At 40.5% G+C, this 16,921-nt stretch overlaps 1 protein-coding gene across 1 annotated transcript in view; it reads left to right on the forward strand.

The window, feature by feature from the left end:
* Positions 1-16,921, forward strand: part of Nf1 (neurofibromin 1) — a 1,160,697-nt gene that overhangs the window by 452,764 nt on the left and 691,012 nt on the right. Inside the window, exon 18 of the mRNA XM_071663491.1 lies at positions 8,318-8,502. Within this exon, the coding sequence (XP_071519592.1) occupies positions 8,318-8,502 (185 nt within the window). The remainder of the gene's footprint in view (positions 1-8,317; positions 8,503-16,921) is intronic.

Consider the following 16,921-nt stretch of genomic DNA (forward strand, 5'->3'; position numbering starts at 1 on the left):
ACTTGCTGATAAGTTCCCTATACTTTGCCAATGTTTCTTCCAATCTCCCGTTAACTTCATTGTGTGTCCCCACCTGAACAACAAAAATCACTCCCTCGGGATTGTTTGAAGAAAAACGTTGTCGGACTTATCTAGGACGTGTTCTATCCTAGCACTTGGATAACACAAGTTCTTCCTATTTCTACCCTTTGCACAGAACTGGTCCTGATGTCTGACTATAGTCCCCAACCAGGATGATGCTACAATCGTCCTGTACTTCATCATCTAGTACACTAAACCTATTGTGAGTGGAGAGTTTGTTGCTAGTAGGTTGTTTGGTAATGCAGCAACAAGTTTTCCTCACAGGTTGGAAGATGGAAGTATCTTCCAACTTCATTTCAGCAGTTGCTATCCTACTATCTAAGCTATCCACCCTTGATGATATACCTGTGTCTGTTTCCTGTAATGCAAATGTTTTTGCTGCCAAGATCCCAGCTTCCTCTTTTCACCCTTTCATCCTAACATCTAGTTTCTCTAAGGCTTCAGTGTTTTTCCTTACACCTGTGGAAAGCTTATCAAATACATTGCAGGACAAACAAGAAGTGTACTCGCCTTCTCTGAGGAGAAAACCCTGAGTGAACTCCTGATGGCATCTACGGCAGGCAACTCAAAAAGCCGGAGACATCTTCAAGGATTTCACTGAAATTCAAAGGATTTCATTAAAAATTTGAAAGATTTCACTAAGATTCAAGCAATTTCACTAAGGTTCAAGTGGGTCACTAAGCTGTATACAAAAAGACGTATTTGAAACTGGGTCGGCAAGTGTGTCATTAGAGCACATCTTTCCACGTCAAGGGTTGGTGGGCAAGTGGGAATGAAATGTTTGAGGACACTTTGTGGTGTAAGGTGGCTTAATCGAGTAAGTAATAAAAGAGTAAATGAGAGGTTTGTGAATGATTTTAGTGTGTTTGAAAGCTGAAGAGAGTGTGCTGAAAGTTATGAAGAGAACGAGTGAGAAGTTAAAAAAGAGGATTTATGCGTCAGAAGTGGAGGGAGCAAGGAGAACAGGGAGACCAAAGTTAAAGAGGATTTATGTGTCAGAAGTGGAGGGAGCAAGGAGAACAGGGAGACCAAAGTGTAGATGGAAGGATGGATTGGAAAAGATATTGAGTGATTAGGGCCTAAACATGCAGGTTGGTGAACAGCATGCATGGGATAGAGTAATTGGAACAATGTGGTATACAGGGGTTGATAGGCTGTCAGTGGACTGAAACAGGACATAAGAAGTGGCTGGGGTAAACCTTGGAAAGGTTATGGGGCCTGGTTGTGGATAGAGAGCTATTGTTTTTATGCATTAGATATAACATTTGAATGGATATGAATGAATGTGGCCTTTCTTCATCTGTTCGTGGTGCTACCTTGCTAAAATGGGAAATGGCAGTCAAGTAGAAAAAAATTCTTTCAGATATACTTTCAGTGCACAGACAATATTTTATCTAGCACATGTATAGCATAGCAGTTTGTCACTGTAGCAACATGCTTGTAATTTGCCATGGGGAAAAATGTAGTAAAACACTTTTAAGAATTTAATTTTTCAGAACCCTCTGCACTGTGCTGGCCAGTGAAATTTGGAATTCACCTGAAATCTGATTAATTTTACCCATTAATATATTTAGGCATTTTCCATCCATATATAGAGTCTGATGTACTTGAGCTGGTAGCAGGATATAGGTGTGATGTAGCCTGCCTATGATTCACATCAACCTGTCTGTCATCAGCACCTAATTCACCCTCACTATCAGAAGCTTTTTACAGTATTGCATTAATCACAGTGTTAATCCCTGTGATGTCATAGGGAAAATAAAAAGAAATTGTGAAACATGAAAACACACAAAAGAAAATATGCTTCCAGATAATAAAATCTGGCTTGTATCAGTATATGAATGAATATAAAACCATGACTATGAATATGTGTATCATAGAAAAATTCAGTACATATAAAAAAGGATTGTAGTCAATGAACACTTACAAATTATCACTAAAATTACAAGTTAGGTGTCTCCTGACCTCACACCAGTGCCACATACCTGACCAAGGTAAACATACTGCTTTCTTTTCAGCATAGCAATCACCAGAGGCCTCCATCTGCCTATAAGAGGCTATAAAACATTTATGAATGTTAGAGGAAAATTTGACATATATAAACTGCCAAGAAACAGAAAAAATTAATTGTATAGCATTGTTTGAGTGGACTTTGTGTAGACAAAATTGAGATACATTAATAATGATAAACTGTCTGTCGATTTATCTATCTATATATATATATATCTGTCGAGAGCATTATCTCGGAAATCAAAAATGGGTATGTTTGAAGGAATAGTGGTTCCAACAATGTTGTATGGTTGCGAGGTGTGGGCTATGGATAGAGTTGTGTGCAGGAGGATGGATGTGCTGGAAATGAGATGTTTGAGGACAATGTGTGGTGTGAGGTGGTTTGATTGAGTAAGTAACGTAAGGGTAAGAGAGATGTGTGGAAATAAAAAGAGCATGGTTGAGAGAGCAGAAGAGGGTGTTTTGAAATGGTTTGGGCACATGGAGAGAATGAGTGAGGAAAGATTGACCAAGAGGATATATGTGTCGGAGGTGGAGGGAACGAGGAGAAGTGGGAGACCAAATTGGAGGTGGAAAGATGGAGTGAAAAAGATTTTGTGTGATCGGGGCCTGAACATGCAGGAGGGTGAACGAGGGCAAGGAATAGAGTGAATTGGATCGATGTGGTATACCGGGGTTGACGTGCTGTCAGTGGATTGAATCAGGGCATGTGAAGCGTCTGGGGTAAACCAAGGAAAGCTGTGTAGGTATGTATATTTGCGTGTGTGGACGTATGTATGTACATGTGTATGGGGGTGGGTTGGACCATTTCTTTCGTCTGTTTCCTTGCGATACGCCGCAAACGCAGGAGACAGCGACAAAGCAAAAAAAAAAATATATATATATATCTGTATCTCTGACCCCCATTCCATCAGGGAACTCTTATCAAGGAGATGTCAACACCAAAAGAGGCTCCACTTACCCGTCTTTACATTCCTCCCTCACTCGTAACATATAACAAATTCTTCCCCCATTTCTCTCCCTCCAGTGCTCTTCCACTTTATATCTCCATGTCACAGGTGGTCATCATCTCACACCAACCCCTTTTGTCATTCTACTAAACACTCTCCTTGTAAACTCCTGTATTGCATTCTTTTCATGTACCCAAACCCAAACCATCTCAAAGTTATACATTTCCCCCAGTCTTCCACTCCACAATTAATTCTCTTTGCATTCCCTGCCATACCTTCATTCACCCCCTCATTACTTTCTTCATTCCATTTAGTCATACCACATGCTCATCTTGAATAACTCATTTCCACAGCTTGGCTTCTTGACCTGTGTAACTCATCTCATGTCCATATTTTGGCTGCACAGTTCAGAGATGGGAAGACCATGCTGTCCCTTAATTCTTTCATTTTTCCATACATACACCTCCAGCCTTCATTTTTCTATTAAGAAACCTAATTATGCTTCTGCTTTGTATTGCTCTTTCTCTTATCTCTCTTTCCATACCACCAAACTTGCCTAAGATAACTCTCAAATCCTTAGATTCTGATACCTTCTTAGTCTCTCTCTCCCGTGATATCTGTAACACAGTTGAGTACACTTTTTTCTTTCTGTGGGGTTTTTCAAAATCTATACTTTCCATGTTTCCTTTAAATGCATCATTACTTTATTGTCACTCATATTTACCTTCAATTGCCTATGTTTATACATATCATAAAGCAGACTTACAACCTGCTGTAACTTATCACTCTTAGCAAACAACACAAGATCATCCACAAACAGGCTTGTCACTAGCCACCATACCTCTCCACCACAGTCCATCTCTACACCCCTTTTTCCTAGTTTTGCTTTCATCTCTCTTCTCACTCCATCTATATGTATTTCATTAAGTCTTGGTGACATCACACAGCCTTGCCTCACTCCCATATGTATACCAGAACTCTTGCTCAACTCTCCATCCACTTATTTGCTCCTATGTAGAAAGCGTCACTCCAGCCAACAGTTGTCCTCCTACCCCATTTATCTTTAACACATCCCATAAAGCATTCCACTCGGCTCTATCATATGCCTTCTCCAGATCCATAAAAACTGCACAGAGCTTCTTACCTTTCACTAGGTACTTTTCCACAGTCATTCTAACCACAAAAATCTGATTCACCCATCCCCACCTTTACTAAAACCCCCTTGTACCTCACCTATTCTGCATTTAGTTGCTTCCACAATCCTATCAATCATCACTCTTGCATACACTTTTCCTGGTATGCTTTACAGACTTATTTCCATGCAATTGCTCCATATATCCTTAGCATCTTTTCCTTTGAATAAAGAAACAATTGTAATTTTCATCCAGTCATTATGCACATCCAATTGCTGCCATGTTAAAGTGCATATCAAATGCATCCACTCTATCACACTTTCTCCATACTTCAACATTTAGCTGTAATCCCATCCACTCCAGATGCTATTCTTACCATCACCCTCATTATCACCCTTTTTTACCTCCCTTCTTGGTAGAGGCCCTGTGCACTCATATCCATTTCCTTCCATCCTCCCTACCCATGCCTCTAACAACTGCTGCCTCACCTTCTCCCTCATTCCATTCATCAGTTCTCCAAAATACTCTCTCCATATTCCTTTCACTTTGTCTGTTTGATGAAGGAGCTCCCTTTGCTTACTTCTCATATTTATGCTTCCATTGTTACATCTGCGTCTATCCTTTTTCACCTCCTCTCAACAGATTATTTTTTAAATTTTTCACTCAATTTTCTTCCAAAATCTTCATCTCCTCTGTTTTTGCTTTCCTGTATCAGCCTCTTAACGCATCTTATATTCTTCCCTCCTCCTTTGTTAAACTTCTACTGGTACATTCCTTTCAAGCAATCTCCCACATGTTTTTTCTTCTCTTCTACAGCATTTCTAATCTCATTCATCCACCATGCATTTCCTCTTGTAATCTTGTTATATCTCAAAAGTTTGTATACATCCATTGATTCTGCAACCTTTAACAGTCTTGTATTAAGTATTTAAAATACTTCATTCTCACATTACTGCATCCCCCTACATTCACTGCTTTTTAAACTTTCAGTCACCCTTCTTTCATTTTCATCCTTGCATTCTTTCTGATTCAGAATTTACCTCTCCATTCTTCCTTATTTGAATTTTACTTCTCCATATTTCCTTATGCCCTTCCTCCACTTGTCCCTGATCCTCACCTCTACAGGACTGCAAAATGGTCAGAATCTCCAAAGAATCCATTCACAATTCTAGTGTCCAGCGCAACTTTTTTCAAGCATTCATCCACCCCCACATAATCATTCAAACCTTTTTTCTCTTCTCTTCCATCATTTCACATCCATTGCCACTTACTCGAAGCTTTCCCCATTTACTGACTATCACACCAATTTCACCACACCCCACCTTTGTGTTCATATCACCTATTACAACCACCCTCCTTTCCTTCTCAAACCCTTTTATACAGTCATTAAAATTTCCCCAGAAATGCTTCATTTTGTCCTTACCTCACAGTCCATATTAATTGGTGCATATATGCATACCCAAGCATACTTCATAATTCTAATCTTTCCTTTCACCCACACAATTCTTGATCCATTTCATCCATACCCTGTAGCACCCTCCCATACTCTTGGTGATAGCATAATTGTGCATCCTTCTTTTCTCTTCCATGGTAAATTTAATTCATTCTACTCTATACCACTTTTACCATGCCCTCTCACATCTTGCATTCATCATTTCCTTTTTACTTCATGCACACCCACTAATAGATATAGATTTTTGCAGCTTATCATAAAATGTTAGGCTTTTATTGGTATGTCAGATCATAGGTGACATATTAGTGAATGTGTGTGCAAGGTATAACTTTCAAAAATGATAGCATCAGCAAGATTGTCATTAATTCTCATACATCCTTATGTCATGACATCCCAGCCTGCTTTTGACGAAACCAAGTAGATGCATGGGAGCTTACCAGATGGCATCATGTACAGACGTGTGGTAGTGCTTTAAAGGATGAAAGAAGGTGCCTGCTTGTTACCACCAAAGGGAAATCTTTCTGGCAGATGTGGAATATACCAGCTTGTCACACTTAATTATTATTCATGTCAGGGCAGGTATGGCCACATAACATGTAAAATATTGAGGTCTTTTCTTGTGGGTGTACTCTTATATGCTCATACAGACCAGTCTGTTGTTGAGAAATGTAGGTATTTGAATTATGACAAACAATTTCTTCGCTGTAATTGAAACTCTGTGAGCTAGTTCAGATTGATAGGGGATTGCATCATTCTTTTTCAACTCTAAACCAAATTATCATTACCTTATTGTTTGGATAAGAGCTGGCTTATGATTTTGCTACAAATCTTTCTTTAGACACAATCAGAATGTAGCATTATTCTCAAACAAAATTTTCTTATATTTCACAATTTTCACAGGAAGGTGTACCCTCTGACCCCTTACCTAGCCTGCAGTAATTTCCATCCCGTGTTAAAATTCTGCAGTTTGAGCACTACCTGTAAGGATCAAGTTATCTTCCTAGCTATCATTTTTTATTGTTGCTTTTAAGAAAAATAATGACTTCAATCCTATTTGTAATTGGCTTGGAGCATTGATTCAAATTGTCAGTGAGTTGTGTGGTTTTCTAGTTGCTACCTAACACCTTGCCTTAAGATTATAGGCCTGAGTTCCATGTGTCATTGGGTTTTTATTAATGTGCATCTGCCTGCCTCATAGGTAATACCTTAAGAGGTTCAAAGAGGATGAATCCTCTTAGAAATACCCCTAAAGGGGTAAAAGGAAGTTGGAACCTTCTGTAAGGAATTGCTTGTTTAAATACTCATAGAACTCACTGTAAATCTTTTTTCATACTTGTACTTCAAAACATACTTTTTATCATCATTGATTAAAGACGCAGTTGTACATTATCTTTTATTTTGCTCCAACCATTTATCAGCAATGGGTCATGTTTTGCTCTTCTGTTTGTTGTCTCTAGGCAATATGGCTGATGTAAGTAAATATAAGTTGTATATCATGTCATTGAAAACCATATGATGGGGAGGGATGCATTCCTGACCAAAAATTTCCCCCACTTATATGTGAACTATACTTGAAACAGCTTGCCATCAGTGTACCATACTCTGTCATGATGTAATTTTGACTGTCTGAATCAAGAATTGTGTTCATGTCATAGGTAAATCAAACTATTGAATTATACTAAGAATACTGGTAATGAGGGCTTGAGGTTGTGGTGGAGTGAGATAAGGATGAATTGAAGGTTACTGGAAGGAAGTTGGAGGCATCTAGACTTGTCTGATTCAGCCACTGCTTCAACTGGTGAAGAATTAGAAATAATTAATGGTATTTTGAAAAAGCCATCCAGTATTAGTTGTATGGCTTACCCTTTTTTTTCTTTCTTTTTTAGGCACATGAAATATCTTTGAGCATTTTAGGGAACACAGGGAATATTCATGGTCATAATCCATGTCATTAATGAGGGCCATAGCCTTGCATGGATAAGTCATCCCTCTCTTCTTGGATTATTTTTTGTCATCAACAGCATTAGTTCTTCATTGTTCAGATCCTCAGAATGTGACCCCAGGAACTCAGTTGCATCTTGCTCTTCTTTTATAACACTATAAAAGGCATTGTGAGTGGAATACCTTGAAGTATATTAAAGATTACATATGATAACTTCGTGTTCCCAAGGTGTTTATTAGGAGGTGGAATATTTTTCCAGATAATTTTCCCAGTTTTTCTGGGATAGGAATCTAGTATTATTTTACTTTGGCATCACTATGAAAGCTCATTTGCCTGTAAAAACCTTGTAATATCTAGATTTTTTTTTGTATCAAACTACACGAGAGTTGCCCTCTGCCAATGGCCTTTTAGGGTAAGACACTAAAGGCTAAGAAGCAGTAGTGGAGTTCACTAGTTATGGAGACTTGCTGTAGCCACTCCCTTGAGGGAGTTCTTGTTGGGAGCAGGCATCAAGGATATAGATAGATAGATGGACATTATGGAAATGAACATTCAAAATGGTGAATTAAGATTTTTTTTTTCAAAAATGTTGCTATTGAGAGACTTAAGGTGTGGTTCTAAAGAACTTGTACTCTAATTCTGAAAGTTGGTGTTCCAAAATGTTGATCTATGGGATGTCATTCTGCATGGCCCTCCTGTATACACAATTTTTTTGTCTTTTTTCTTTCATATTTTCCTTTATTAACAGATACAGGACCAAGTTAATGAGTGGGCCAATATGACAGGATTCCTCTGTGCTTTGGGTGGAGTATGTTTACTGGGTAAATCTCCTTCACAACCTCAAGGAGTCAGTCCAAGCTTAACTTCTGATGTTAGAAAACCTGCTGTCTTGCCTAGTACAAATCAGGATTTTCAGTACTGTCCTGTCACACCGTAAGTACACTGTCGCTTTTATTATTCATTTGTTATGCATAATTGCTTTTTCCCATGTCAGCAAGGTAGTGCCAGGAAACAGACAAAGAATGGCCAATCCACTCATATGCAAATATATTTATATTTATTATTTATATTATACTTAATCACTGTTTCCCATTTTCACCTTCAACACATTCTTCAATGCTCCAAGAACCTTCACCCCCTCCCCCACCCTATGACTCACTTTTGCTTCCATGGTTCTATCCACTGCTTAGTCCACTCCCAGATATCTAAAACACTTCACTTCCTCCAAGTTTGCTCCTTTCAAACTTACCTCCCAATTAACTTGCCCCTCAACCCTACTGAACCTGATAACCTTGTTCTTATTCACATTTAATCTTAACATTCTCCTTTCACACACTTTACCAAACTCAGTCACCAACTTCTGCAGTTTCTCACCCGAGTCAGCTACCAGCCCTGTATCATCAGTGAACAACAACTGACTCACTTCCCAAGCCCTCTCATCCACAACAGACTGCAACTTCCACCTCTCTCCAAAACTCTTGCATTCACATTTCTAACCACCCCATCCATAAACAGATTAAACAACCATGGAGACATCACGCACCCCTGCCACAAACCAACATTCATTAGGAACAAATCACTTTCATCTCTTCCCACTCATACACATACCTTACATCCTTGGTAAAAACTTTTCACTGCTTCTGGCAACATACCTCCCATACCATGTATTCTTAAAACCTTCCACAAAGAATCTCTATCAACTCTTATCATATTGCTTCTCCAGATCCATAAATGCTACATACAAATCAATCTGTTCTAAGTATTTCTCACATACATTCTTCAAAGCAAACACATGGTCCACACATCCTCTTCAAAGCAAACACCTGGTCCACACATCCTCTACCACTTCTGAAACCTAATTGCTCTTCCCCAATCTGATGCTCTGTACATGCCTTTACCCTCTCAATATCCTCCCATATAATTTCCCAGGAATACTCAACAAACATATACCTCTGTAATTTGAACACTCACCTTTATCCCCTTTGCCTTTGTACAGTGGCACTGTGCATGCATCCTGCCAATTCTCAGGCACTTCACCATGATCCATACATGCATTGAATATCCTTACCAACTAATCACCAACACAGTCACCCCCTTTCTTAATAAAATCCACTGAAATACCATCCAAACCTTGCCGGCTTTCATCTTCTACAAAGCTTTCACTACCTCTTCTCTGTTTACCAAACCATTCTCCCTGACTTTGCACACCTCCCGACCGAACTCCCTATATCTGCCACTCTATCATCAAACAAATTCAACAAACCTTCAAAATACTCACTCCATATCCTTCTCACTTCATCACTACTCCCATCACTTCATTACTCTCCCATTTGCCCCCTTCACCAATGTTCCCATTTGTTTTCTTGTCTTACGCACGTTGTTTACCTCTTTCCAAAAATTTCTTTTCATCCTCCCTTAGATTTAATGATACTTTCTCACCCCATCTTTCATTTGCTCCCCCTTTTCACCTCTTGCACCTTTCTCTTGACCTCCTGCCATTTTCTTTTATACATCTCCCAGTCATTTGCACCACTTCCCTGCAAAAATCATCCAAATGCCTCTGTCTTCTCTTTCACTAACAACCTTACTTCTTCATCCCACCACTCACTACCCTTTCTAGTCTGCCCACCTCCCACCTTTCTCATGTCACATGCATCTTTTGCACTAGCTATTACTGCTTCCCTAAATACATCCCATTCCTCCTCCACATCCCTCATGTCATTTGCTCTCACCTTTTGCCATTCTACACTCAATCTCTGTTGGTACTTCTTCACACAAGTCTCCTTTCCAAGCTCACTTACTGTCACCACTCTTTTCAACCCAACATTCTCTCTTCTTTTCTAAAAACCTCTACAAATCTTCACCTTCGCCTCCATACGATAGTGTTCAGACATCCTTCCAGCTGCCCCTCTCAGAACATTTACATCCAAAAGTCTGTCTTTTACATGCCTATCAATTAACACATAATCCAATAGCGCCCTTTGACCATTTCTCCTACTCACATTTGTATACTTTTTTATATCTCTCCTTTTGAACCAGGTATTCCCAGTCACCAGTCCTTTTTCAGCACCCACATCACAAGCTCTTCACCATTTCCATTTACAACACTGAACACACTCATTTACACCTGTTATACCCTCAGCTGCCACATTACTTGCCTTCGCATTCAAATCACCCATCATTATTTCCTGGTCTCGAGCATCAAAGCTGCTGACACTCACTCAGCTGCTCCCAAAACACTTACCACTCACGATCTTTCTTCTCATGACCAGGTGCATAGGCACCAACAATCACCCATCTCTCTCCATTAATTTCAGTAGTCCCACATCAATGTAGAATTTACTTTCTTATGTTCTATCATATACTCCCACAACTCCTGCGTCAGGAATAGTGCTACTCCTACCTTTGGTCTTGTCCTCTCACCAAATATATATATACATAAACACCCATAAAAACACAAATACATACATATACATATACATGTCAACATATATACATATACATACATATACAGACATATACATTTATCAACATGTACATATTCATACTTGTTTGCCTTCATCCATTCCAGGTCGCTACCCTGCCCCACAGGAAACAGCATTGCTACCCCCCACTGCAGCGAAGTAGCACCAAGAAAACAGACAAAAAGGCCTCATTCATTCACACTCACTATCTAGCTGTCATGTATAATGCAATGAAACCACACCTCCTTATCCACATCCAGGCCCCACAGACTTTCCCATGGTTTACCCCAGATGCTTCACATGCTCTGGTTCAGTCCATTCATGGCACATCGACCCCAGTATACTGCAGTGTTTCAGTTCAATCTATTCCTTGCATGCCTCTTACCCTCCTGTATGTTCAGGCCCTGATTGCTCAAAATCTGTTTCACTCCGTCCTTCCACCTCCAATTTGGTCTCCTGATTCTCCTGGTTCCCTCCACTTCTGACACATATATCCTCTTTGTCAATTTTTCCTCACTCATTCTCTCCATATGCCCAAACCATTTCAACACACCCTCTTGTGCTCTCTCAACCACATTTTTTATTTCCACACATCTCTCTTACCCTTTCATTACTTAATCAAACCACCTCACACCACATATTGTCCTCAAACATTTCATTTCCAACACATCCACCCTCCTCCTTACAACCCTATCTATAGCCCATGCCTCGCAACCATATAACATTGTTGAAACTACTATTCCTTCAAACATACCCATTTTTGCTCCCGAGATAACGCTCTCTCCTTCCAAACATTATTCATCACTCCCAGAACCTTCGCCCCCTCCCCCATCTTGTGACTCACATCCACTTCCATGGTTCTAGTTGCTGCTAAGTCCACTCCCAGATATCTAAAATTCTTCACCTCCAAATTTTCTCCATTCAAACTTACATTCCAATTAACCTGTCCCTCAACCCTGCTGAGCCTACTAACCTTGCTCTTATTCACATTTACTCTCAACTTTCTCCTTTCACACCTTTTTCCAAACTCAGTCACCTCTGCAGTTTATCACATGAATTGGCCACTAGAGCTATATCATTGACGAACAAGTGACTCACTTCCTAGGACTTCTCATCCCAACAGACTGCTACTTGCCCCTTTCTCCAAAACTGTTACATTTACCCCCCTAATCACCCTATCTATAAACAGATTTAACAACCATGGGGACGTCACACACCCCTGCCGCAAACCGACATTCACCGAGAACCAGTCACTCTCCTCTCTTCCTAGTCATACACATGCATTACATCCTTGGTAAAAACTTTTAGCTACTTCTAGCATCTTACCTCCCACACCATATACTCCTGAAACCTTCCACAAATCATCTCTTATCATTCCTATCATATGCCTTCTCCAAATGTGTAAATGCCACATACAGATCTATCCATTTTTCTGAGTATTTCTCACATACATTCTTCAAAGCAAACACCTGATCCACTCATCCTCTACCACTTCTGAAACCACACTGCTCTTCCCCAAACTGATGCTCTGTACATGCCTTTACCCTCTCAATCAATACCCTCCCATATAATTTCCCAGGAATATTCAACAAATTTATGTCTCTGTAGTTTAAACACTCACCTTTATCTCCTTTGCCTTTGTACAGTAGCACTATGCATGCATTTTGCCAATTCTCAGGGACTTGACCATGGTCCATACATACATTGAGTATCCTTGGAAACCAATCAACAGCACTGTCACCCCCCTTTTTTAATAAATTCCTCTACAGTCCCATCCAAACCTGCCACCTCTCTAGATTTCATCATCCTCACAGCTTTCACTACCTCTTCTCTCTTTACCAAACCAGTCTCTCTGACCTTCTCACTTCGCACACCACCCCAGCCAAAACACCCTATAATTGCCACTCTGTCAAAAACATTCAACAAACCTTCAACATACTCCTTCTCCTTCTCAGTTCATCACTACCTTATATTACCCCTGATGCGCCCCCTTCACTGATGTTCCCATTTGTTCTCTTGTCTTATTTATTTATTTTACTTTGTCGCTGTCTCCCACCTTAGCAAGGTAGTGCAAGGAAACAGATGGAAGAATGGCCCAACCCACCCACATACACATGTATATACATACACGTCCACACACGCAAATATACATACCTATACATCTCAATGTATACATATATATATATAAACACACAGACATATACATATATATACATGTACATAATTCATACTGTCTGCCTTTATTCATTCCCATCGCCACCCCGCCACACATGAAATAACAACCCCCTCCCCCCGCATTTGCGCGAGGTAGTGCTAGGAAAAGACAACAAAGGCCACATTCATTCACACTCAGTCTCTAGGCGTCATGTATAATGCACTGAAGCCACAGCTCCCTTTCCACATCCAGGCCCCACAGAACTTTCCATGCTTTACCCCAGAAGCTTCACGTGCCCTGGTTCAATCCATTGACAGCGCGGCGACCCCGGTATACCACATCGTTCCAATTCACTCTATTCCTTGCACGCCTTTCACCCTCCTGCATGTTCAAGCCCCGATCACTCAAAATCTTTTTCACACCATCTTTCCACCTCCATTTTGGTCTCCCACTTTTCCTCGTTCCCTCCACCTCTGACACATATATCCTCTTTGTCAATCTTTCCTCACTCATTCTCTCCATGTGTCCAAAACATATCAAAACACCCTCTTCTGCTCTCTCACCCACACTCTTTTAATTACCACACATGTCTCTTACCCTATAATTTCTTACTCGATCAAACCACCTCACACCACATATTGTCCTCAAACATCTCATTTCCAGCACATCCACCCTCCTCTGCACAACTCTATCTATAGCCCACGTCTCGCAACCATATAACATTGTTGGAACCACTATTCCTTCAAACATACCCATTTTTGCTTTCCGAGATAATGTTCTCGACTTCCACACATTCTTCAATGCTCACAGAACTTTCGCCCCTTCCCCCACCCTATGTTTCACTTCCGCTTCCATGGTTCCATCCGCTGCCAAATCCACTCCCAGATATCTAAAACACTTCACTTCCTCCACTTTTTCTCCATTCAAACTTGCCTCCCAATTGACTTGTCCCTTAACCCTACTGTACCTAATAACCTTGCTCTTATTCACATTTACTCTCAGCTTTCTTCTTTCACACACTTTACCAAACTCTGTCACCAGCTTCTGCAGTTTCTCACACGAATCAGCCACCAGCGCTATATCATCAGTGAACAACATCTGACTCACTTCCCAAGCTCTCTCATCCACAACAGACTGCATACTTGCCCATCTTTCCGAAACACTTGCATTCACCTCCCTAACAACCCCATCCATAAACAAATTAAACAACCATGGAGACATCACACACTCCTGCCGCAAATCAACATTCACTGAGAACCAATCACTTTCCTCTCTTCCTACACATACACATGCCTTACATCCTCGATAAAAACTTTTCACTGCTTCTAACAACTTGCCTCCCACACCATATATTCTTAATACCTTTCACAGAGCATCTCTGTCAACTCTATCATATGCCTTCTCCAGATCCATAAATGCTACATACAAATCCATTTGCATTTCTAAGTATTTCTCACGTACATTCTTCAAAGCAAACACCTGATCCACACATCCTCTACCACTTCTGAAACCACACTGCTCTTCCCCAATCTGGTGTTCTGTGCATGCCTTCACCCTCTCAATCAGTGCCCTCCCATATATTTTCCCAGGAATACTCAACAAACTTATACCTCAGTAATTTGAGCACTCATTTTTATCCCCATTGCCTTTGTGCAGTGGCACTATGCAAGCATTCCACCAATCCTCAGGCACCTCACCATGAGTCATACATACATTGAATAACCTTACCAACCAGTCAACAATACAGTCACCCCCTTTTTCAATAAATTCCACTGCAATACCATCCAAACCCGCTGCCTTGCCGGCTTTCATCTTCCACAAAGCTTTTACTACCTCTTCTCTGTTTACCAAATTGTTCTCCCTAACCCTCTCACTTTGCACACCACCTCGACCAAAACACCCTATATTTGCCACTCTCATCAAACACATTCAACAAACCTTCAAAATACTCACTCCATCTCCTTCTCACATTACCACTTCTTGTTATCACCTCCCCATCAGCCTCCTCCACTGAAGTTCCCATTTGTTCCCTTGTCTTATGCCCTCTATTTACCTCCTTCCAAAACATCTTTTTATTTTCCCTAAAATTTAATGATACTCTCTCACCCCAACTCTCATTTGCCTTCTTTTTCACCTCTTTCACCTTTCTCTTGACCTCCTGCCTCTTTCTTTTATACATCTCCCAGTCATTTGGTTTATTTCCCAGCAAAAATCATCCAAATGCCTCTCTCTTCTCTTTCACTAATAATCTTACTTCTTCATCCCACCACTCTACCCTTTCTAATATGCCCACCTCCCACTCTTCTCATGCCACAAGCATCTTTTGTGCAAGCCATCACTGCTTCCCTAGATACATCCCATTCCTCCCCCACTCCCCTTAAGTCCTTTGTTCTCACCTTTTTCCATTTTGTACTCAGTCTCTCCTGGTACTTCCTCACACAGGTCTCCTTCCCAAGCTCACTTACTCTCACCACTCTCTTCACCCCAACATTCTCTCTTCTTTTCTGAAAACCTCTACAAATCTTCACCTTTGCCTCCACAAGATAATGATCAGACAACCCTCCAGTTGCACCTCTCAGCACATTAACATCCAAAAGTCTCTCTTTCGTGCACCTGTCAATTAACACGTAATCCAATAACGATCTCTGGCCATCTCTCCTACTTACATACTTATACTTATGTATATCTCTCTTTTTAAACCAGGTATTCCCAATCACCAGTCCTTTTTCAGCACATAAATCTACAAGCTCTTCACCATTTCCATTTACAACACTAAACACCCCATGTACACCAATTATTCCCTCAACTGCCACATTACTCACCTTTGCATTCAAATCACCCATCACTATAACCCAGTCTCGTGCATCAAGACTACTAACACACTCACTCAGCTGCTCCTAAAACACTTGCCTCTCATGATCTTTCTTCTCATGCCCAGGTGCATATGAACCAATAATCACCTATCTTTCTCCTTCCACTCTTTCAGTTTTACCCGTATCAATCTAGAGTTTACTTTCTTACACTCTATCACATACTCCCACCACTCCTGTTTCTTGTCTTGCGCATGTTATTTACCTCTTTCCAAAGCATCTTTTTATTCTATCTGAAGTTGAATGATAATCTCTATTTGCCACTCTCATTTGCCCTCTTTTTCAACCCTTGCACCTTTCTCTTGACCTGCTGCCACTTTCTTTTATACATCTCGGAGTCATTTGCATTACTTCCCTTCAAGTATATCATCCAAACACCTCTCTTTTCTCTTTCACTAAAAACTTTACTTCTTCATCCCACCACCCACTACACTTTCTAGTCTGCCCACATCCCACATTTCTCGTGCCACATGTATGTTTTGTGCAGGCCATCACTGCTTCCCTAAACACATACCATTCCATACCCTCACATCATTTGCTCTAACCTTTTGCCATTCTACACACAATCTCTCCCGGTACTTCCTCACACAAATCTCCTTTCCATGGTCACTTACTCTCACCACTCTGTTCTCCCCAACATTCTCTCTTCTTTTTTGAAAACCCCTACAAATCTTCACTTTTGCCTCCATTAGATAGTGATCAGACATCACTCCAGCTGCCCCTCTCAGCACATTGATATCCAGAAGTCTCTTTTACATGCCTACCAATTAACACATAATCCAATAATGCCCTTTGACCATCTCTCCTACACCCATACATGTACTTATGTATATCTCTCTTTTTAAACCAGGTATTCCCAATCA

This window comes from Panulirus ornatus, chromosome 7, assembly GCF_036320965.1.
Source record: "Panulirus ornatus isolate Po-2019 chromosome 7, ASM3632096v1, whole genome shotgun sequence".
NCBI classification, from domain to species: domain Eukaryota; kingdom Metazoa; phylum Arthropoda; class Malacostraca; order Decapoda; family Palinuridae; genus Panulirus; species Panulirus ornatus.